The sequence below is a fragment of the Notolepis coatsorum genome, assembly GCF_963971535.1.
Source record: "Notolepis coatsorum genome assembly, chromosome: 10".
Lineage (NCBI taxonomy): Eukaryota > Metazoa > Chordata > Actinopteri > Aulopiformes > Paralepididae > Notolepis > Notolepis coatsorum.
This window is the reverse complement of record NC_140174.1, coordinates 37,652,503-37,676,114: the sequence shown is the minus strand read 5'-3', so window position 1 is coordinate 37,676,114 and position 23,612 is coordinate 37,652,503. Positions and strand designations below refer to the sequence as shown.

General features: G+C 45.6%; 1 protein-coding gene across 1 annotated transcript in view; it reads right to left on the bottom strand.

Annotated features, from left to right (window-relative positions):
- The window catches only part of scd (stearoyl-CoA desaturase (delta-9-desaturase)), a gene marked incomplete at its 3' end in the record, with an annotated part of 29,056 nt that extends 7,239 nt beyond the window's left edge, over positions 1-21,817 (bottom strand). Inside the window, exons 1-2 of the mRNA XM_084323845.1 lie at positions 21,713-21,817; positions 11,704-11,834 (exon numbers count right to left, since the gene is read on the bottom strand). Of these exons, the coding sequence (XP_084179971.1) occupies positions 11,704-11,834; positions 21,713-21,788 (207 nt within the window). The 5' untranslated portion in view covers positions 21,789-21,817. The remainder of the gene's footprint in view (positions 1-11,703; positions 11,835-21,712) is intronic.
- Positions 21,818-23,612: the final 1,795 nt, after the last annotated feature.

Genomic DNA, 23,612 nt, shown 5'->3' with positions numbered 1-23,612 from the left:
GTGTGTGTGTACACTTATTTGTGCATGAGTGAGTGAGTGAGTGAGTGAGTGAGTGAGTGAGTGAGTGAGTGAGTGAGTGAGTGAGTGAGTGAGTGAGTGAGTGAGTGAGTGAGTGAATGAGTGAGCGAGCGAGCGAGCGAGCGAGTATGCGTAGTGGTGTGTGAATCTTTGTGAGTGCGAGGGTGGTGTTGTTTTTGTCATATAGAATGCTTAGTTTGCTCATGTAATTTATCATTGTATGCTGGTGGTTTTGCCGTGTTGGTTTCTCATACCAAGAATGTGATGAACATAATTCTAGATAAACTGGGAGAGGTAGCTTTCAAAGATCAACACCTCTAGAATAACAAGCTTTGGGCAAAACAGGATCCACTTTATTTGGATCTAAGCCCGGGCAAGGCACAGGGAGTCGGGGTAGAGATAAGCAACGCTGTCATTCTCAACCAAGAGCACAGTGAATAATTAGGCTGTACGTTGGATAACACCTTAGGAGGGGAGAGCATGATCACCAATGTGTTCTCACTTGTTGAACAAGAACTGCCGCAGGACACTAGCAACAAGCTTAGTTATGTGTACATTTTATTGTTAGTGTGGGTGCCCTAGGCATAATCTCACTTCCAGTTTGTCATGGTATGGGGGGGGCTGTTTATGACGTTGAAGATATTGTCTTACATTGGAGTTCTTGGATTGGACATTGTCGTAGATTGGAGTTATTGGATTGGACATTGTCTTAGATTGGAGTTCTTGGATTGGACATTGTCTTAGATTGGAGTTCTTGGATTGGACATTGTCTTAGATTGGAGTTCTTGGATTGGACATTGTCTTAGATTGGAGTTCTTGGATTGAACATTGTCTTAGATTGGAGTTCTTGGATTGGAATCAGCTGCCTGTTACCAGTTGAACAGGCCTCGGGCCAACACACCTTCTGGGTCAAGGGTGATTTCTAGGTAGGGTTCAGGATTTGAGTTTGTACAATATGTTATTATGTTTTTACAATAAAACCCTTTGATTGTAATTTGTAGTATTGTAGTAGTACTGTTGCCTTGTGTTTTTGATAACGTGTGTAAAACATACTTGTTCTCGGGGCGGCTACGTGGCGTAGTGGGCAAGGCGCTCACCACGAATGCGGAGACGCTGGGCTCGCTGTTCGAGCCCAGCGCTCCACATTGCTTTCAGTTTAGCTGGTCGTCCATACTAATACACATTGGCCGTATTAGGGGGTGGGAAACTGATGGGTGGGGATCGGGCGTTGTGGACAGCGACTCCTACAGGTCGGTTGGTGCGCCTGCGCAGTAGAATCAGGAAGTGTCGGGGGCAGCGTGAGCCTCCCACGCGTTACTCCTCGCCACTGAGAGATCGAGCTGCGCAGGTGAAAAGATGCGACTGCTGTTACCTCAAGTACCGGAGGGGACTTGTGCTATGTATGACTTAGTCCACATTGCAGCTGGCTTGTGGGAGGCAAGAAACAGCGTTCGTGACAGGGGAGGGTTGAATTGGATGATACGAAATTGGGATGGGAGAAAATATAGAAAATGGGAGAAAAAAGTGGATAAAAAAAAAACATACTTGTTCTCGATGTAATTTATTGGATTCATGATGTTCATTTTGAAGGAATGTTTTTAATTATGCACGACTTGCCGCCACCGCCCTTCCATTGTGTGGTGTTTACATTCAAGGACCGCATTGGAACACGAGTGCTGTCTGCTCGTGTGATCCTTTTTTGTATGTCAATTTGTTCTGCCTTTGATGCGTTATCCTTGACAATCCTTTGAGAAGCTTTGTATATTTCAGCTTTGCATTATTTTTATGTCGGAATAAACTAAACTGAGTTAGTAAGTGAGTGGGTGACTGAGTGAGTGAGTGAGTGAGTGAGTGAGTGAGTGAGTGAGTGAGTGAGTGAGTGAGTGAGTGAGTGAATGAGTGAGTGAGTTTTCCAAGAACCGTGTATTCGATAAGAAATGTTCGATCGAATCCTAATTGCTAGTTTACCACCTTCTTGTGGATCATGGCTGACCACATTCGATATATTGGTTGAGCTTCACCAAAAACATAATAATACAGCTAAATATAACAGCTGCGGCAAGTAGGGCTGGGCGATATGGCCTAAATATGATATCACGATATTTTCTGACCTTTCGGCGATACACGATACACATCACGATGTTTTTCTTTTTTACCCCAAACAATTCATTATGAGGCTTACCAAGACAGTATTTGAGTTTGCAAGCTAACATTAAAGACAAAATAAAATACCCATGCATTTAGCATTTTTATATTAGATTTAGATTATTAGATTATATATTGCATATGAGATATTATATGATTTAGATATGAAATATGATGAATTGAAAATGGGGGACCCTGATGTAAACAAGACTAAAGTCTTTCTCTGGTCTGCATCCCCTTAACAATTGTATGTATTGAGCTGTACTGTACCCATTCTGCAATATGTTAAAGTTTTAAATCAATCAATCAATAAATAGCATTTTAGCATTTTTATGAAACTACTGTATATATGTATGTCTCTAAATGTTTTGATGAATTGAAAATGGAGGACCCTTATGTAAAAAAGCCGAAAGTCTTTTTCTGGTCTTCATCCTCCTGTACTGTATTGTACCCATTCTGCAACCTTTTAATACAGTTTTCATTCATTCATTCTGACGGAAACATAATCATTTTGATTGACAGTCGAGTCTGCCAATGACGTCACACCGCTTGCACCCGCCCTGCTGTTCTTAGCACCAATCGGCAAGCGTTATTAGTTTTTGACTTCCTGAATGTCCTGTGTGCTGAACATCAACAAAGCTACTAACGTTAGCTCCCCGCGGCCGTCGAGTAGGAGACCAGTGCTCTACAGGATGACTAAATGAGGCATAATGATTTTACTACAACGAATGTTATAATAAAAGCCTTTCCATACATCTGTCTGATTGAAAACTTTATTAACAGACCGCGGAATGGGCATATCTCAGCACGGGCTGAGATATGAACGAGTAACGTGTGGACAGATTGACGCGACACAATCCTCTTGGGCAAAACATCACGATATCCACGATACGTTGAAAAAGTGTATCGTTAATGAACTGTACCCGATATTTATATAATATCGTCATATCGCCCAGCCCTAGCGGCAAGAGTATGTTGTGCAAGCGAGGAAGTACTGTACCGCCAATATGAATAAACATTTGCTTCAAAACTCCCGTTTTATCCGTATTGCAGTCTCCCAGTCAAAGCGCTCCAGATACAGCTAGCGGTAGCAACGTTAGTGCTTCACACGATGGCTGACGTTCCTCTTTTTTTTTTTAAACTTAAATTTTTATTAACATTTATAGACAAACAACACTTACACAAAAATGAAACTAACAACACAATAAGAAAGAATGCAGTGCACATAAATGGTTACATGGTTAGCATGGTTAGTTATCTGGTTCCACTTCAGTTGTTTTTCCAGGTACTTAATACAAAGACTGATTGTGTACCGCCCTTAAACCAACTTACTGCTTATCTCTTACAGAATGACCTCCTAGACCCTAATCAGTCAGGCTTCAGGACTGGTCACTCCACAGAGACAGCCCTCATTGCGGTCACAGAGGCACTTCACTTAGCAAAAGCGAAAGGCCTCTCCTCTGTCCTGATTCTCCTAGATCTATCTGCAGCCTTCGACACAGTCAACCACCAGATCCTCCTTGCGGCCCTCGCAGGAATGGGAGTGGCTGGCTCTGCGCTGACATGGCTGTCATCATACCTCAATGACCGCTCCTACCAAGTGTCATGGAGAGGGACCCTGTCGGCCACCCGCCCCCTGCGGACGGGTGTCCCCCAGGGCTCGGTTTTAGGACCCCTTCTCTTCTCCCTCTACACTAAATCACTGGGTAACATTATCACGTCTCATGGCTTCTCCTACCATTGTTATGCCGACGATACTCAACTCTTCCTCTCCTTCCCTCCCTCAGATATCCACGTCTCTGAGCGGATCTCGGCCTGTCTGTCCGACATCTCCGCCTGGATGACGTCCAACCACCTCAAACTGAACCTAAGCAAAACAGAATTGCTCCACCTGCCGGCCAAATCCTCCCCCCTAACCGACCTTTCAATCACAGTCGAGAATGCAGCTGTGACTGCGTCCCCGACCGCCAAGAACCTTGGTGTTGTCCTCGACGACCAGTTGAACTTCTCTGCTCACATCGCAGCGACGACCAGAACCTGCCGATTCCTCCTGAGCAACGTCAGAAGGATCCGCCCCTTCCTGACAAAAGAAGCCACCCAACTCCTCGTCCAATCAACAGTCATCTCCCGCCTCGACTACTGCAATGCACTGCTCGCTGGCCTCCCGGCCACTGCCACTAAGCCTCTTCAACTCATTCAGAACGCAGCGGCCCGCCTGATCTCAAACCTACCGAAGTCGGCCCATGTCACCCCACTTCTTAGGGACCTGCACTGGCTCCCCATTGCTGCACGAATCCGCTTCAAGGCCCTCGACCTAGCATACCGTGCGGCAAAGGGAACCGCTCCCGCCTACCTCCGGTCAATGGTCTCTAACTACACACCCTCAAGACCCCTACGCTCTGCATCTTCTGGCCGCCTCAGACCTACTCCTATCCAAGCTCCGGGAGGGTCATCAAAGAGAAGTCGCCTATTCTCAGTCCTTGCCCCACAATGGTGGAATGAACTACCCACCCCAGTTAGGACAGCCGAATCACGTCCAATCTTTCGCCGTCGACTAAAGACGCACTTCTTCAACCATTATCTGAATTAAAAAAAAAAACTATAAAAAAAAAAGAAAATCTAACCCTAACTAACCGTACTGTCATGCACTTGTCCTAATAAACTAACCTACACTGTAGCACTCAACACTTTGATGAACATTGTTACTCAGCTGATAGAGTTGTGCCCTTCCTGATGGCTTGTCGTACAGAACTTGTAAGTCGCTTTGGATAAAAGCGTCAGCTAAATGACTAAATGTAAATGTAAATGTAAATGTAAACAGGTATACAAATATAATACCTACTCAAAAAAACTTACTATCATCTTAATTATTCCATTCTGTTCTTCGTCCTTGTCCCCTCTTATTTCTTTATTATAGTAATCTCTAATCTGTAGATATCTGAAGTGGTCCCTGTTTTCTAGTCCAAATTTCTCCTTTAATTTTTGTAATGTTTGCATTTCCCCCTTCTCTATCATTTTGCATATCGCTGTTGCCCCCCCCCCCCCCCCTCTCCCACCTCATGAATCCGTGGTCCAACCTCCCTGGCTTGAATCTCTTGTCATGTGCTACCCATCTCAGAACCCCTGTCTGTTTCTACAATTTGTGTGTTTTTACTACTCTGTTCCATATGGTCAAGGTGCATTTGGTGATTGGATCTAACAGTCCCTCCTTTTCTTTGAATAGTTCCCTATCTCCCACCAGAGCTTGTATCTTGTATCCCTCCCCTTCTTTTTCAATGTCTTTCCATCTTGCCTCATATCTGTCGTTACACCAGCACGTCACTGCTCTCAGTTGTGCTGCATAATAATAATCTTGTAGGCTGGGTACTGCCATCCCTCCCTCTTCCTTTGGTAGTTGTAGTGTTTTATATCTGACCCGTGATCTTCTCCCCGCCCATATGAACCTCGATATCAGTCTGTCCCACTCCCTGAATTGATTCTGTGGTATTTGTATCGGTAGCGACTGGAACAGGTACAGTAATCTTGATAGTATGTTCATTTTAATGACCTCTATTCTTGAATTGAAGTCCAAGGGCATTACTGTCCATCTCTCTAAGTCTCTCTTGATGTTCTGATTTATCTGTGTATAGTTCGCCTCAAACAGTTTCCCCACCCCTCTCGTGATGTTCACCCCTAAGTATTTAATCTTGTCCATGTCCCATCTTATCCCGTATTGTTCCCTAATTTCCGTCGTTGGGGTATAGTTCCATGCTAAGGTCTGTGTCTTTGTCACGTTTAGTTTGTATCCTGAGTAGTGGCCATATTCCTTCAGTAGATCCATCAGTGCCGGGAAGCTCTTGTCTGGTTGTCTCATGTATACTATCACGTCGTCCGCAAATAGGCCTAGTTTATATTCTGTTCCCTTTATCCTTACTCCCTTGATGTCCTCGTTCTGTCTGATCAGTTGTGCCAGTGGTTCTATGAAAACTGCGAAGAGCGTTGGTGATAGACAACATCCCTGTCTGGTAGCCCTCTCTAATCTGATTCTATCCGTCAGGCTGCCATTCACCTTAACCCTCGCTGTCGGTTCTTGATATAGCGCCTTGATCATCTTCATTGCCCTCCCGTTTAGTCCGAATCTCATCAATGTTTTATATAAAAATGTCCAACTCACACTGTCGAATGCTTTCTCTGCATCTAGGCTAATCAATACCGCACTACCTCCTTGTTTTTGTATCTCCTCCACTATGTGTAATGTCTTTCTCACGTTGTCCTGTGTCTGTCTCCCTTTAATAAATCCAGTTTGATCTTCATCTATAATGTCTGGCATAAACGTCTCGAATCTTTTTGATATTATTGATGTATACATCTTGTAATCCACGTTGAGTATGGACTAGGGCTGCAACGATTAGTCGACATAATCGACGACGTCGACTATAAAAAATCGTCGACGAGAAATTGTTGCGTCGATTAGTCATTAAAAAATAAAAAAAAAAAAACGTTATTTAATTTTTTATTTTTTTTTGTGCACTATCTATCTTTGTGAGAGTGGCTTCTCAGGGTTCCAGACAACATCATAACATGATGATCCCATAGCAAATTTTGGACATTGAAAACATTGTTCCCCTGCAGGAGATGATGATCAGACTAGACACACAATACATTACACACACACTCCTCTCACTCACACACAGCGATCAGAGTAAGACACACACATACACACTCCTCTCACTCACACACAGCGATCAGAGTAAGACACACACACATACACACTCCTCTCACTCACACACAGCGATCAGAGTAAGACACACACACATTCACACTCCTCTCTCTCACACACAGCGATCAGAGTAAGACACACACACATTCACACTCCTCTCACTCACACACAGCGATCAGAGTAAGACACACACACATACACAAATTACACAGTACACACCTCTCACTCACACAGCGATCAGAGTAAGACACACACACAAATTACACAGTACACACACTCCTCTCACTCACACAGCGATCAGAGTAAGACACACACACAATCGGCAGATTAGTCGACTACCAAATTAGTCATTAGTTGCAGCCCTAGTATGGACACAGGTCTGGAACTACTACATAATTCTCTATCCTTCCCTTCCTTCGGTATCGTGGTGATTATGGCTTCCTTCCACGAGGGGGGCATTTTGCCCTCTTCCATCGTGTGTCTGAATGCCGCCCCTAACATGGGTGCTAATTCTGTTCTAAATGTCTTGTAGAATTCCGATGGGAATCCGTCGCTCCCCGGAGATTTGTTGTTTTTAGCTCTACTAATTGCCTCTTCCATTTCTCGTTCCGTAATTATTTTATTTAATTCTTCATTCTGTTCTTTCCCTATCGATGGTAACTCTAGCTTCTCCAGATAAGCTTCTATTTCCTCTTCTCCCGCTGCCTTTGGCTGTGTGTATAGCTTCTCATAGTATTCTCTAAATGTCCTCTCTATTTCAGCTGGGTCCCTCAATACTTCATTAGTCTTTGTATCCCTTATTGTGTGTATCGTGTTTAGCTTCTGTTGCGTCCTAATTCTCCTAGCCAACAGTCTGGTCGCTTTTGGTCCCCCTTCATAGTATGTTTGTTTCATGAACCTCGCTTTCTTTTCTATTTCCGTCAATAATTCCCTATTTATCCTGGCCTTTACTTCCTTGATTTCTCCGAGCGTTTCTTGTTCTTTTGATATCTGGTGTCTCCTCTCTAGATCCTTCAGCTTCCGTATCAGATTGTGATATGTCTCCGTTCTGGCCTTCTTCAGCATTGCTGTCTTCTCCATAAATTTCCCCCTTATCACCACCTTCAGTGTGTCCCATAGAATGTTCGGGTCTACCTCCCCGTTGTCATTTTCCTCCTTATACCTGGCTATCTCCTCCTTGATCTCACTCACCACCCCCTTGTTATTTAGTATTCCTACATTTAGCCTCCAGATCGTGTTCCTCCGTCTCCCTTCTAGATCTACTGTCGGATATATGGCACTGTGATCCGATATGTCCGCTACTCCTATTCTACTCTCCCGTACCCTATAACTGTCCCCCGTCGTCATCAAAAAATAGTCTATTCTCGCATATGTCACGTGTGGGTGTGAGTAATGTGTGTATTCCCTGTCCATGGCGTGCATCCCCCTCCAAACGTCCGTAATTCCCATTTCCGTCATTTGAATATTCATATATCTGCTGATTTGTGTCCGTCTCTTCTTAGTACTTATGGTGTCTATGTCGTGATTCAGTACCACATTAAAATCTCCCGCGCATATCAATATCCCTTCTAGTTCCATCACTATCATATCAAAAATGTTCTCATATAGCTCCCTCTCACTCTCCGGTGGTGCATACACATTCACTAACGTTACCATTTGACCCTCCATTTTCCCCTTCACCAGAACAAATCTTCCCTCCGTGTCTCTTACTTCCTTGATCAATTCAAATTTGACTGTGTTTTTGATTAACGTAATTACTCCTCTTCTCAGGGTCCATTTAAAGGAACTATAGTATGCATTTTCATATCCAAATCTTTTCAGTTTCTCATGATCCTGTGCTATCAAATGTGTCTCCTGCAAAAAATCACTTCCATCTCACTTTTTTTACACTTCAACATCACTTTGCCCCTCTTTATCGTATTATTCATTCCATTAACGTTTAACGACATCATTTTTATCCCTTTAACCTTTGTCATCTTTCTTCTTCTTTCGTCTGTTAGTCCCCCCCATGTTACAGTTATTCCCCCCTCCGGTTGTAGCCTCCGCTCTCTTCACCGAATACATATAATGATCAACATAAATAAAAAACATAAACTTTACATAAAGTGCTCCCAAGGCGTTCGGGGGGTCCCTTTGTCCCCCCCTGTCCCCTGCTGGTGGGTGAGGAGTAACTGCTCTCCTATTGAGAGGCCTCCTCCTGACGGCTTGGGGGTCTGAAACCCTTGCCCCCATCCGCTCGTCATATTTGTCCAGCCTTCTTACTGTTTTTAGTGCTGTCGAGCTCCTGGTCAAAAGCGCTCTGTCTTTCATTCTGTTCAAAGATCCCCATTTCCTAGGTCCCTCTCAATGTGGCTCATATGTTCCAATGTCTCTCCTTTCTCCTAAACACGTGTGTGGTGTCCTCTGTGTACCCCTCTTACTTTCTTTTCCTCCCCTCTATTTTCTATGTGATGTTTATTTATACCCTTAATTCCTTCCAACTGTGTCACTTGCAGCGTGTGTCTATGTATTTGTTTCAACATGTTCTGCGTTCCGTCTATTATACCTAATTATATTTCCATTTATTTCCTTCATCAGTATGTGTATTATGTGACCATGTTTATGTTATGTTTGTTCCTATATCCTGCCTCTACCTGGGAATGTGTGTTCATGTATATGTTATTTCAGTTTCTATATTTTGTCTCTATTTGGATAGTTTTTTCAATCTCTTGTGCGTGTACTCATCCGTTCGTCTCCTCCCGCCTCCTCTCCCCTCCTTCTCCGTCTCTGGCCTCCTCGTCTGTCTCCGCCTTCGGTCTGTCACGTCTCACCTCGGCCTTCTCCTCTCTCCTCCCTCCTCTCCCGGGTTTCGGTCTCCTACTCTGGACCACCTGCGTGCTTTCTCCAATCTCTGCTGCAGGCTCAGCATCTGGTCCTCCTGTCTCCTTCCTTCTCCGTCCTCCGCCATCTGCATCCCCCGTCGCCTCATCTCCCCCGCCGCCTCCCGCGCCGTCGCGTATGTCACCGTCCCTTCCTTCCAGTGAATCCTTAGCGAGGTCATGGGTGATTGGAATTTCATTCCGTTTTCTTTCAGAATTCTCTTCAGTCCCGCGTAAGACCTGCGTGTTATTGCCACCGCTGTCGAGTAATCGTGATCAAACGACAGTCTTTTCCCCTCAATTTCTATCTTCTTGGTCCATGCGGTTCTGAGTACCAATTCCTTAACCTCGAATCTCAGAAAGTTAATAATCACCGCCCTCGGTGGTCTGTCCGGTTGTGGTCTCGGAGCCAACGCCCTGTGGGCCCTCTGTATCTCCATTTTTTCCAGTCCCGTCTCCTTCAGTTGTTCTTTGATAAGCTTTTCCACATATTGGGTCACCGATTCCCCTTCGACTCCTTCTTTCAATCCCCATATTCTGATGTTATTTCTCCGTGACCTCCCCTCCATGTCCGACATCTTTGTCTCCATCTTTTCTTGTTGTTGAATCGCACTTGTTAATACCTTGTGTATCTCCGTGTTCCATTCTTCTGCTTGCGCCATTCTTGTTTGTAACTCGGTTACGTTTCTGTCCTGCTCCGCCATCTTCCCCTCCACCATTTTGAGTTCTGTATTTATTTCACCTCTGAAGTCCTCCTGTTCCTTCCTCAATTCCTCCCGTAACTTCCCAATATCGTTCCTTATCGTGTCCGTGTTCAGTTTTATGGTCGATGTTATGGTCGCCAATATCCCGGCCTGCATGACCACGGCCCATCCTGGCATCCCAGCCGACCCTCCTCCTTCCTCCGCCTGTCCCTTCTCGGTCTCGTTTCGGGGGCTCTGCTCCATCAAACTCTCCTCTTCCTGTGAGTCTTCCATTTCTCTCTCCTTCACAATTGTTTTTTCCTCCTTCCTTCTCGTTTGCATCTTCATTTTTATTCACTTTTCGGGTCCTTTTTTATCCGTTTTTCACTCTTTTGACCAGGAGCTCCACCGCATGCGTGTTACCTGACTACTCTCATACCGGAAGTCGACGTAAGGCAAACACTGGTAAACGAATGATAATTCCTAGAATGAAAGGTTGTGAATGAGTGAATATGCTTGGTTTGTTTGTTTGAATATATACAGCCATGCGTAGCAGACATGTGATAATGTTTACGTGTATGTGTGACTGTGTGCGTCCGCACGTGTGCGTGTGTGTGTGTGTAAATGGTAATTGGCTGCTTTTTTATATAGCGCTTTTATCCAAAGCGCTTTACAATTTGTTACTCACATTTTTACTCATTCACTCACACATTGACACACCGACGGCGGAGGCAACCATGCAAGGTGCCAACCTGCTCATCGGGAGCAATTAGGGGTTAAGTGTCTTGCTCAAGGACACATCGACACGCTGCCTGGGAGGAGCGGGAATCGAACCGAGAACCTCCGGATTTCCAGACGACTGCTCTACCTCCCGAGCCACTGTGTGTGTGTGTGTGTGTGTGTGTGTGTGTGTGTGTGTGTGTGTGTGTGTGTGTGTGTGTGTGTGTGTGTGTGTGTGTGTGTGTGTGTGTGTGTGTGTGTGTGTGTGTGTGTGTGTGTGTGTGTGTGTGTGTGTGTGTGTGCGCGCGCGCGTGCATGCGGTTGTGATCTTCTATGTCTGGAGTACCTGAAAGGCCAGACGACTGCTCTACCTCCCGAGCCACTGTCGTCCCTGAATGTGTGTGTGTGTGTGTGTGTGTGTGTGTGTGTGTGTGTGTGTGTGTGTGTGTGTGTGTGTGTGTGTGTGTGTGTGTGTGTGTGTGTGTGTGTGTGTGTGTGTGTGTGTGTGTGTGTGTGTGTGTGTGTGTGTGTGTGTGTGTGCGTGCGTGCGTGCGGTTGTGATCTTCTATGTCTGGAGTACCTGAAAGGCCATGGAGTTAGCAGTGGCAAGGAAGATTTTTAAAGGTAGAGATGCCTTGTAGGACCTGTGGCTCCACAGCCGGTGAGCTCCAGCTGTCACTCCTAAAGCACTTATCAAAAAGCAAAACACAGCTGTGGAGGAACAGAGAAGTCCACAGATCAATTAAACCACATCTATCGTACACACTGTGTCATACATATTTTATGACAGTAGTGCTATTACAGTGTGACAGTGGATTCATCATTGTATACAAAACAAATGCAAGAACCGGGCCCTATTTCAATCAATAATGTGCATGAGGCGATCTCAACACAGAGTGGAGATGGCATTAGTTGGCCAACGTCCAGGCTAACCGGTATTGTCCACTTCCATTCATTGTGCTACTGCTAAGCTAGGCTAAAGTGCAGCCAGATACATTTCTACTGAACACACAGAGGAAACTGGTATTTATCTTCTTGTCTGACTCTGGAGAAGACGGTAAGCGAATTTGCCATAATGTTGGCGTGTTCTTTAACTCATTCTGCGCCAGCTATTAGTTAGGGCCCGCTGTAGCTAGGCCGCGCTTTAAACGATAGGACTGAGTCACCTTGTTTGTAAAGCTATAACTATATTCTATATTATAGCTATGGATACAATACTATGGCCCATTTGACATCACCTATCTATCGTTCAATATGTGAAAAATAATAAAATGTTCCATCCATACGTTCCCGTATTATACCGTGGTGAATATAAGTATGGTTTTAGAGCGGTCTAGGGTAATTCATGAAATGCTGAGTTATAGCCCTACACGTCAATTCCACTATAGATGTTGCCATTTCTTGCCTGTATATGCTTGTTATGTACCAGGAGCCTGATCACTCCTGTGTCACTGTGCATGCAGGCCTGATCACTCCTGTGTCACGGGGCATGCAGGTGAGGGCTGCCAATTAGCTAATTGGTGCTGATTGGTTACCTGCTGGCATGGTTAAAACCAGGCCTTCAGACACACATGCAGGACTGTCTGTGGTTAGGGGGAGAGTTGTCACATTCTTCCAATCCTTGTACTTTAGTTATACCAGTAATTCCTTGTAGAGTAGCATTTTTGAGGTTAAGCACGGGTTTTGGTGTTGGTTTGCACATAGGTTGCGGGCCTTTGAGCCAGGGTCGTAACAGTTGGGCGCTCGTCCGGGATATTTACCCCTAGCAATTTGTTTGGTGGTTATTTTTGTGTTACACGGGGTGTCATGGTGTTATGGTTTGGGTGGTGTTCATTACATATTATGTAACGTGGGGGCTTGAGCCGTTTCATCAAACAGGTGAGTATGCCTTATTTGTTTGTAATTTGATGTGACTACTTATGCTGTTAAAATATATAGTTTAGTGGGCACCACATGTAGATAGGGACATTATTTTCTGGTTGTTGGTTAGCTTCCTGTGCACCACATACTCCTGGGGCAGTCAGGGAAGGGATTAGCACCATCTACTTGTCTGGTACCATACCATGTACTGGACGGGTCGATGGTCATATATGATCTTTGGCTGGTAGCAGGTGTGGTTGAAGATGGTTAGGTCTACAGGGCATTAGCTTAAGGGTAGGTAGATTAGGGGGCCAGAAAACACAGGTAGTGTGGTAGGGCCTGATTTAGTGTTTCTTAGGGTAGACATGTGGTGGGCCGGTTGTGACTGCAGTTTAGATGTAGAAGCATAAGTAGTCATATCAGGTTAGAAGGGCCACCTGTTTGAATTTGTTTGTTGTATTTGTTTTGTTTGTTTTGAGTGTTTGGTTAGCATACCGGTTAGCACCTGACACCCTGCGTGTATCACACGTCTATTTATTTCAGGGTGGTTTTTTTTTTTTTTTTTTGCAAATTAGGAAGGTGCGCTCGGTAGGGCACACATTTCCACTGCGTCCCTTTATGGTTGTTATTATTGGCATTAGCGTTCTTCAGTGGTTCTTCAGTGGTTCTTCATGGTTCTTTAGTGGTTCTTTGTGGTTCGTTAGTGGTTCTTCGTGACTGTGAAGTAAAGTGAGTAGACAAGTGTCCTAACCTAGTTGTACAGTAAATGACCAAGTAAGGCTTTGTCAACATTCCAATGTACAGTGTAAAATGTGTGTATGTCCCCTACCCAACCCCCCCCCCCCCCCCCCACCTCCAATGTACAGCCCTCACCCAACCCACCCAACCCCACCCCACCAACCTCCTCCAATGTACAGTTTCTACGCCAAATGTATATACACTCCTTTTCTGGACACTTTTGTATCACAAACAGTACTGTATTTGCAAATCTGATATGTCATAAATGTATAGATGTAGCAGTACTGTCTATCTGTATGTCATGTATGTCATATATGTTATGATGAATTGAAAATGGGGGACCCTGGTGGAAACAAGACGAAAGTCTTTCTCTGGTCTGCATCCCCTTAACAATTGTATGTATTGAGATGTACTGTACTGTACCCATTCTGCAATCTGTTAATAAACTTTTCAATCAATCAATCAATCAATAGCTTGTGGTGACTGGTACAGTAACGATGGCTTCCATCAAGGACTTTGTTGATCACCCGTCTCATGATGTGTTGGGGAAGTTTTCCAAAGAACAACTTCTAGAACTTGCTGTACACTACAGGGTAGAGCTTACTGCAAGTGAGAAACGTTTGAAGCCAACTGCCTTGAGTGCTTTAAGGGTGTTACTCATTAGAGAGCAGGTGCTTGAGGAGAGGGTGGAGGAGCCTTTGTCTGACGCGTCTCCGCTATTACCTGGTGCAGAGGGTGAGTGGAGGATTAGGGAGTTGGAGTTTAAGGAAAGGCAGCTAGAGCACGAGCGTGAGGAGAGGAGAGAGGAGCGTGAGCTTAAGGAGAGAGAGAGGAGAGAGGAGCGTGAGCTTAAAGAGAGGAAAGAGGAGCGGGAGCTTAAGGAGAGACAAATGTTGCTGGAGGAGAGACAAATGTTGCTGGTGCACGAGCGTGCGCAGAAGGAGCTTGAGTTTAAGCATGCTGCCTTACAGGCGGGTGCTCTGCATTCAGAGTCACGTTCCGGGTTTGATGTAGGCAGGAATATTAGGATGGTGCCTCCATTTTTTGAGAAAGACGTGGAGAGATATTTTCCCCTTTTTGAACGGGTGGCAACCACATTGAAGTGGCCTGATACCGCCTGGACACTGCTGCTACAATGTGTTTTAGTTGGTAGGGCACAGGAAGCCTATACTGCCCTGTCCCTTGAACAAAGCGCTGATTATGAGCTTGTTAAAGCTTCCATATTGAGGGCTTATGAGTTGGTCCCCGAGGCCTACCGTCAGCGTTTTAGAGGTTATCGCAGGTCGGAAGGACAGTCTTATGTTGAATTTGGAAGAGAGAAGGAGAACCTGTTTGACAGGTGGTGCACTTCTCAGAAAGCAGAGTCAAGAGAGCAGCTTAGACAGTTGATTCTCCTAGAGGAATTTAAAAGATGTGTTCCTGATACCGTTTCCACTCATCTAAACGAGCGTAAGGTATCGAAGATAGGCGACGCTGCTGTCTTCGCTGATGAGTTTGTGTTGACACACAAGTCCATGTTTTTGGAGGACTACCGTGTTGAGTCCAGGGATAGGCGTCCTGTTCAGGGGGGCAGTTTTCCCAAAACCTGTGTCTGCTGGTCAGTTAACTTCACCTCCTAGGCGGAGTGGTTCTGCTGGTGCATTCCCAGAAGGGGTTATCTGTTTATACTGTAAAGAACCTGGTCATATCGTTGCTGGGTGCCCGGTGCTTGAGCAGAAAAATGTCAGAACCGTGGCTCTGGTAGAAGCCATATGCAGAACGCCTATGCCAACGTTAGATGGTGATGGGGGAAGTATCAAATGTGTGGACAAAGAGCTCGAGGGTTCCTCAAGGTTTATGATGGATGGATTTGTTTCCCTGACTAATGCACTAGAGTCCAAACAGGCTATAACAATTTGGAGAGATACCGGTGCTTTTCAGTCCCTCATTCTGGAGGGGGTTTTGCCGTTTTCAGAAAACTCTTCTTTGCATTCCGGTGTCGTTGTTCGGGGCTTTGGGGGTGGATTTGTGGATGCACCTTTGCATGAGGTCACGCTCAATTCTCCCTTAGTATCAGGCAATGTTGTTGTGGGGGTATGTTCTCACATTCCCATAAGGGGGGTGTCCTTCATTCTAGGGAATGATTTGGCTGGTGACAAAGTGTTGGCTACTCCAGTTGTAACTCCCATTCCTGTGGTTTTTGAGGTCCCTAATGAGCTGGCACAGAAACATCCAGGAGTGTTCCCTGTGTGTGCTGTGACACGGGAAATGTCAAAGGACAAAAGTGATGTTGTTGATACTTCGACTTGGGACATTGCACTTAGTGACACATTCTTTGTTGAATTGAAAAGTGTACCTGTTGAGAATTTTGGAAAGCACGCTGTGGATGTACCTCTGCATAATGATTCTCTTGATTGTGCCTTTGTGTTAGGCCCGGTGGTGAAACCAGAGTTGACATGCGTGCCGGAGAAGCATGTGGCAGGAGATGATATGGCAGCGCAGTGTCTCAAGGTCTTCCCAGCCTGTACGGTGGCTGAGGCCACGAACGAATTGGAGGATGAGTGTGGGAAGGATGCTATGAGAGGTGCTGTTGATTCATGCGACACCGTTCTAGTTGGAGAGGCTACTAAGCCTGACTTAGGCTGCCAGCCTTCCCACAGTAGCTCTATTGTCCCTAATGTTTCACTTGTGGGCAGGGATGGTCCCAGTATGTCAGTTGATGATTCTGACATTGATCCACATGTCCACACTGATTCTCTGCCATGCACTAGGTGTGATGGTCAACCTAGTTACCTGTGTCCTGTGGAGCAGGAGCCGCCTTCGCGACCTGGTCTGTTGAGTGGCAGCCATTTTGATTTTGATCAGGACAATGTTATTTTGGGTGACGCCATTTTAGATGGTGTTCCAGACGTTTTTGGGACTGACGTACTGCCATGTTCCAGGGACGGTGGGGCTGTACCTGAGGCGGTACATCCTACTCTGGATGTTCACGGTTTGCAGTATCCTGAACTGCCAGTGCCAGGTGGGATGGATATGGGCGCGGTGGTGGTATCAGTGATCTATGGTTTTTGTTTTTCTGTGTTCTGTTCCGTTGAGCGCAGTGAGATTAGTTCTCAGATTGATTTTGGTTCGCAGTCTATTTTTGACAGGTCGGTATCGGTGGAGGGGCCTGTTGAAAGGGAGCATACAACACGGTTGGTGGTCGTGTTCGACAGGGGCCGACCCGTTATCGCTGTTGTGGTAGTGGCCCTGACAACTAATGGGTCACAGTTGTTTTTTTGTTTTTGTTTATGGGTTGTTGTGTAGTGGTTGCCTCTGGGGCAACCAGTTTGGTGGGGGAGGTGTTATGTACCAGGAGCCTGATCACTCCTGTGTCACTGTGCATGCAGGCCTGATCACTCCTGTGTCACGGGGCATGCAGGTGAGGGCTGCCAATTAGCTAATTGGTGCTGATTGGTTACCTGCTGGCATGGTTAAAACCAGGCCTTCAGACACACATGCAGGGCTGTCTGTGGTTAGGGGGAGAGTTGTCACATTCTTCCAATCCTTGTACTTTAGTTATACCAGTAATTCCTTGTAGAGTAGCATTTTTGAGGTTAAGCACGGGTTTTGGTGTTGGTTTGCACATAGGTTGCGGGCCTTTGAGCCAGGGTCGTAACAACGCTATTATCCCGAAATCAAATCTATATCATAGGTATTATGTTCCATCATGAATGCATGAAATGGGGGGGGGGGGGGTCGTTTCTGATTATTTGATTGTCAGTAACGGCATTCATATTGAACACTAAAACCGGTTATCAGCCCGATCGGTGTAAAAGCATTGCAGGATCAAGCTAAAATTGACGTCAGATCATTCTTACCTGTGATCGGGAGTATTCCAAAAATAATATTCCAATTGTTTGATCGCCATCTGGTACATCCAATGTCCATTTGGCCCACGGCATAATCCACCACAACATATGGATCGGGAATATTTGACTCGCTTCAATGGAACCGGCAGAACGGCTGCCCTCACCCGACAAGGAAACAGAGACGTTTGGCCAGAGACGTTTGGCCGTCCCACAGGAGAAGATAGAAGGGTACAAAGGGTGCTCGATACCGCCGTCTAGCGGGATGCGGCCGGTATTGCCGTTTGGCGACCTCAGACTCATTCCCTATGCAACACAGAGGTCCGTGGATGAATAATGAATAAAAATATCGAATAAAGGAATAAACAACCAAAACCAGAGAAATCTCGGCTCTTGGCGCCCAACGCATGGCGAGTTAACCCGGGATATCTCGGGTCTGGCGCTGAATGTGTTAAAGCATTTGTCACGGTGTTGACACCCAGCCCCTGTTTTCCCTTAGTGTTTCTCTCCCCCTGTGTTTCCACCCTAACCCAGCAGATGTCCCCAGTGTGTTCCCGCGTGTGGTGATGTCTCCTGTCTGCCCAGCTGTTCGCCATCGGTCATCACCCCCAGCTGTTTTCCATTAGCCATTATTCCCCTGTGTATTTCAGTCGTGTTCTCCTAGTCAGTCTTTGTCCGGTCGTCTGTTTCTGTTTCCTGTTCTGTTTGTCTCATGTTTCCTCCGTGTTATGATTCCTTCTGCTGCTAGTATTAGTTTTGTTCTGCCTTATTCATCCACCTGTGTTCCTGTTGTCTCCCGGTGTCTCCTGTATTAAACCTGCATCCTGTCATTAAACAAACCAGTGTTGGTTTTCACTAGGGATGCCCCGATCGATCGGCCACCGATCGTTATCGGCTGATACTCAGTATAAATATGCAATCTGTGAATTCCGATAATGAGTCATATTCGCCGATAGCGGAAACCGATCAAGCGAAGCTCTCACTCGCTGTCTGTCTCAGACACACACGACCTGCAAACTGCCGCTGCTCCTCCTCCCTAGCCCCGCCCGCCCCTGTGTAGAGTTTGTAAACACTGAGGACTGAGAGGAGGCTCCTCTGCTCGAGTCTGTAGTGCATTCGACCTGCGCTAACGTTAGCTACCTAGCTATCGTTACTGTTTAAACAAAATTACCCAGTCAACTATTCACGTTTAGTAGGCATTGTCTAACGGTATTTAGCCGGCTAGCTACCGATAACTCCTGATATCAACAAATGATCCAGAAAGTCTAGTAGTCCATGTTCATACCTCCGTTAGCTTGCGTTAGCTTGCGTTAGCTTGCGTTAGCTGACGTTAGTTTACTGTTCAAAACTAAATGTCCCATTGAACTAAAGTTCTGTCTTAACGTCATCTAGCCGGCTAGCAGTAGCTACAGATAGCTCTTGATATCAATGTCTTATAACATAGATTTAATGCGTATTCGAGCTGAGGGCTTGCTGAATGTGAAATGACCAAAGCACAGTAATGTTACCAATAGGGTCCCGCTGCAGCGCCAGAGAATCCTTTTTGGAGCTGGAGGCTACTAGAGTACACACAGACAGTGGAGCTGTTTGCAGATAGCGAGCATTTTGACTTAAACGTGGTGGCGATGTCTCGCAGATAATACAAGTACAAGTCTAATTATATAATATATAGATTTTATAAAAAAAAAAAAAAAAAAAACTTTTTATATAAAATAATTTTTAATTTCTTTTTAATCAAAAACAATCGGTATCGGATCGGTATCGGCCGATATGGCTCACGGCGATCGGTGATCGGTATCGGTGGCAAAAAAACGTGATCGGGGCATCCCTAGTTTTCACCGGTTACCTGCCTCTGCCTCCTCCATCCCTCTGCACTCTGGTCCTCTACCTCAAGTGTTTATTAAATGGGGGTATGTGTACCCCCTAGGGTTACATGGGAGTATGCACTTGGGTCCTCTAGTCTACAGCACCTCAAGTGTTTATTAAATGGGGGTACGTGTACCCCCTAGGGTTACATGGGAGTATGCACTTGGGTCCTCTACACTCAACAGCACCTCAAATGTTTATTAAATGGGGGTACATGTACCCCCTAGGGTTACATGGGAGTATGCACCTGGGTCCTATATCTCCTCCATGACAGAAGGACCAGACCACATGTGGATCCAGCAAAAGACGGAGTCGCACCGCAGCCGTTCTGCTCTGCTAGCCCTGGGGTGGCACGCGGATGCTACCAGCAGCTATTGGGGAGGTGATACAACTTCAGATCCAGTATCTCTTCTCGAAAGCACTGGCTGTCAAGGCTGATACAACTGAGAGTGCCCCGAGCCCTAGTCCTGGCGGAGCCAATGTAGTTGGGTGGAACGAGGCCATCTCCTGCCGAGCGGTAGGCGGAGGATTTCCCAGAGGTTTATCTGCGCCTTCCCTGTCCACCAGCCTTCTCCGCCGCACCCATGGAGGTCCCGCTGGGTGCCTCTGCCTACCTGACCACGGAGCCCCTCGCCGACTGTGGACGGCAGTGCAAGCCCCCGGGGGGGGTGGCTGTTGGCCACCACGAGCTATAGCTGCAAGAGATGGTGGCAGAGCTCCAGCATCTGTCCTCGTTCGTGCAGCGGCCACCCAGTTCCCCTTCAGTCCCGCTGCTGTTCCACCTCCAGTCACGCCACTGGCCCTCAGCTCACCTGCTTTGCGACTCTGGGAGCCATCTGGGAGCGGTGGTCTCCAGTGTGTCCCTGTTCTGTGTTCTGCCTGGCCGCCTTCCTAGTCCCTGGGCGCCACCGCCGCCATGGCAGGGGTCTCCTTCCTGGTGAACCTGGTGGGACGTTAGGAGCTGTTCCTTGAGGGGGGGGGGGGGTCACGGTGGTCCAGCCTGTTTTTTTTCTGTCTCTCCCTATAGTGTTTCTCTCTATCCCTCTATGTTTCCAGCCTGACCCAGCATATGTCCCCAGTATGTTCCCACATGTGATCATGTCTACTGTCTGCCCAGCTGTTCATCATCGGTCATCACCCCCAGCTGTTTTCCATTAGCCATCATTCCCCTGTGTGTTTCAGTCGTGTTCCCCTAGTCAGTCTTTGTCCGGTCATCTCTTTCTGTTACCTGTTCTGTTTGTCTCATGTTTCCTCCGTGTTATGATTCCTTCTGCTGCTAGTATTAGTTTTGTTCTCGTTTTGTTCTGCCTTATTCGTCCACCTGTGTTCCTGTTGTCTCCCGGTGTCTCCTGTATTAAACCTGCATCCTGTCATTAAACAAACCAGTGTTGGTTTTCCCCGGTTACCTGCCTCTGCCTCCTCCATCCCTCTGCACTCTGGTCCTCCACCTCAAGTGTTTATTAAATGTGGGTCTGTGAACCCCCTAGGGTTACATGGGAGTATGGCAGGGAGTATGCGAGAAGAATTCATAAAAATAAATAAATAAATAGAAATGCTCATTTGTATCACAGAATCACACCAACACAATGACTTCTATAGAAATACATACACGGATTAAATATTGCTAAATGAACATCACCTTTTCTATGCAACGTTTGAATATGATGCTATTTCCCACATTACAAGAAGAAATATATCAATGGGCTAAAGAAATTTGAGGGGAGGTGCAGCAATGATAAACAGTCTGCCAAGGGGATATTGAGAGGGGGAACACAAGACAAACAAGTGACTGATCTGCAGTATTATCTAACCAGTAGGTACTTCTCTGTATTGTGGTATCTAACCAGTAGGTACTTCTCTGTATTGTAGTAGGTACTTCTCTGTATTGTGACACAGATAAGTGGGTCTTAAAAAAAGATTTGGTCACAAGTTCACAACTGATAATAAATAGTTTTCTTTCAACTGCACATTCCAGAGGTTTTAGTGTCATATATTGCTACATGTCTACTCTTTTGTATAATCCCATTCATGTGGGGCAGACGTAATAGGCCTATATAATTATATTATAAAATCCAAGACCTACGTAGGTTTATCATCCCTCACCACCAGGGGAGGTGGGATACTGGGGACGGCTGCTAAGAAGCACTAGTTGCTACCAACGCAACCACTGGAAATGCAAAATGACACGAATCTGTCATTTGAGGCGACATACATTGACAATAAAAATCATTGGCAATAGTCTGCACCAAAACAGGCCACAGTGTGAAAATACAAGGTTATAATTGTGTGCTTACTTACACCAAACCAAGGTCAAAGGAGATGCTGAGGGGATAAGGCAAACGCCATAACCAGCCCCTATATGCAATAAAGCCATCAATAGGACATTCTTCCACACGATTATGGTGGTCGGTTTGGGCCCCTCCTTCTCTCTATACGTGTGATCAAAAGTGTCTTCGATGTTGCTCATCACCGGCTCCTCTGTGAGAACATCCCCGTTCCTGGATTTCAGCATCGCAGCTGGACTGTCTGCCCCGGTCTCCGTCATTCCCGTCGTGGTTTTGTTGATGATAATATAACTGGCAGAGATAAATAAAAATGCACCGGTTATCTCCGAATGTGTGCGACTACTATGGATGAAATGAGCACATCGTGCGTCTGTCAATGTATGTGCTGCTTAGCGTCATCATGGTAAAGCTAGGTTGCAGCTGCTCCTATGCCACCACCGTGGACAACATGGTGATGGTGATGATGATGAATGATGATGATGGTGGTGATGATGCTGGTGACTTCTACTGGCAAGACGGCACGCAGCAGTGTTGTGTTGCATAATTATGTATCTCTCTCAGCCGCAGGAAATCAAATAGAAATTAATGTACTTACCGAATGGACTCTGGCGAATAATATCCGAAGGGTTTCAATTCTAAATAGTGGTCAAAACTAGAAAACTACAGAAACCAAAGAAAGACACAGACGCAGACTGGCTCTCATCGATGCAGCGCACACTACGCATCTGTGAGGATGCAGCGCACAGTGGCGTTTTCTTCCGCGGGGTGATTGGACGCGCGGACGCGCGGCGCGCACCCTGGCGCGGAACAGCATTGGCTGCGTTTCTATTTGCTGGGCACGTCATTAATCTGCTGTTCACTCCGTGCCAGATGTTGGGTCTTCTTGAGTGCCGATTGTTGAGACATGCAAACCAAATGAATAAATCACACACACCACTATGGTAACAGTACTGTATATTTGAATATCGTATATGTCACAAATGTAACAGTACTAAATACCTGTATGTATCACTGTATGTCATATGTCCCATGCCATAAATGTCATGTATGTGTTGTGTATGTCATAAATGTCACTATGAATTGAAAATGGGGGACCCTGATGTAAACAAGACAAACGTCTTTCTCTGGTCTGCATCCCATTAACAATGTGTGTATTGAGCCGTACTGTATTGTACCCATTCTGCAATCTGTTAAATAAAGTTTTCATTCATTCATTCATTCATTCATTCATTCATTCATTCATTCATTCATTCATTCGTTCACCAGGTTTTATACACTACTGGTTAAACATAGGAAGGCCATGTGATATGGGTGCAACGAATGCGTATCATTAGAGTTTGAAATGTATAACTAAGCCACAACGACAACACCACCGACCCAACTGCATAATAATGCACTGCCCAGCCCCCCACACTATAGGTGATGCATTTAGAATGAGCTCGCCGAATGTACACGTCATGTTTCCGAAAGGGTGATCATAATACGAACATATGAGAGTTAGGCAGGAGATGTCGCCCACTAAATAATACGAATGAATGAATGAATGAATGAATGAATGAATGAATGAATGAATGAATGAATGAATGAATTAATGAATGAATGAATGAATGCATGAATGAATGAATGAATGAATGAATGCATTCATTCATTCATTCATTAAAACTTTATTTAACAGATTGCAGAATGGGTACAATACAGTATGGCTCAATACACACAATTGTTAAGGGGATGCAGACCAGAGAAAGACGTTTGTCTTGTTTACATCAGGGTCCCCCATTTTCAATTCATAGTGAATTGAATTGAATTGAATTGAATAGGATGGTGCTACTGCTATCCCAGAACTTTAACTGAACACATACTTGAACGCACGGTTGGTCGCACCTGCGTATAATGCCCTCGACCACATTCCTATT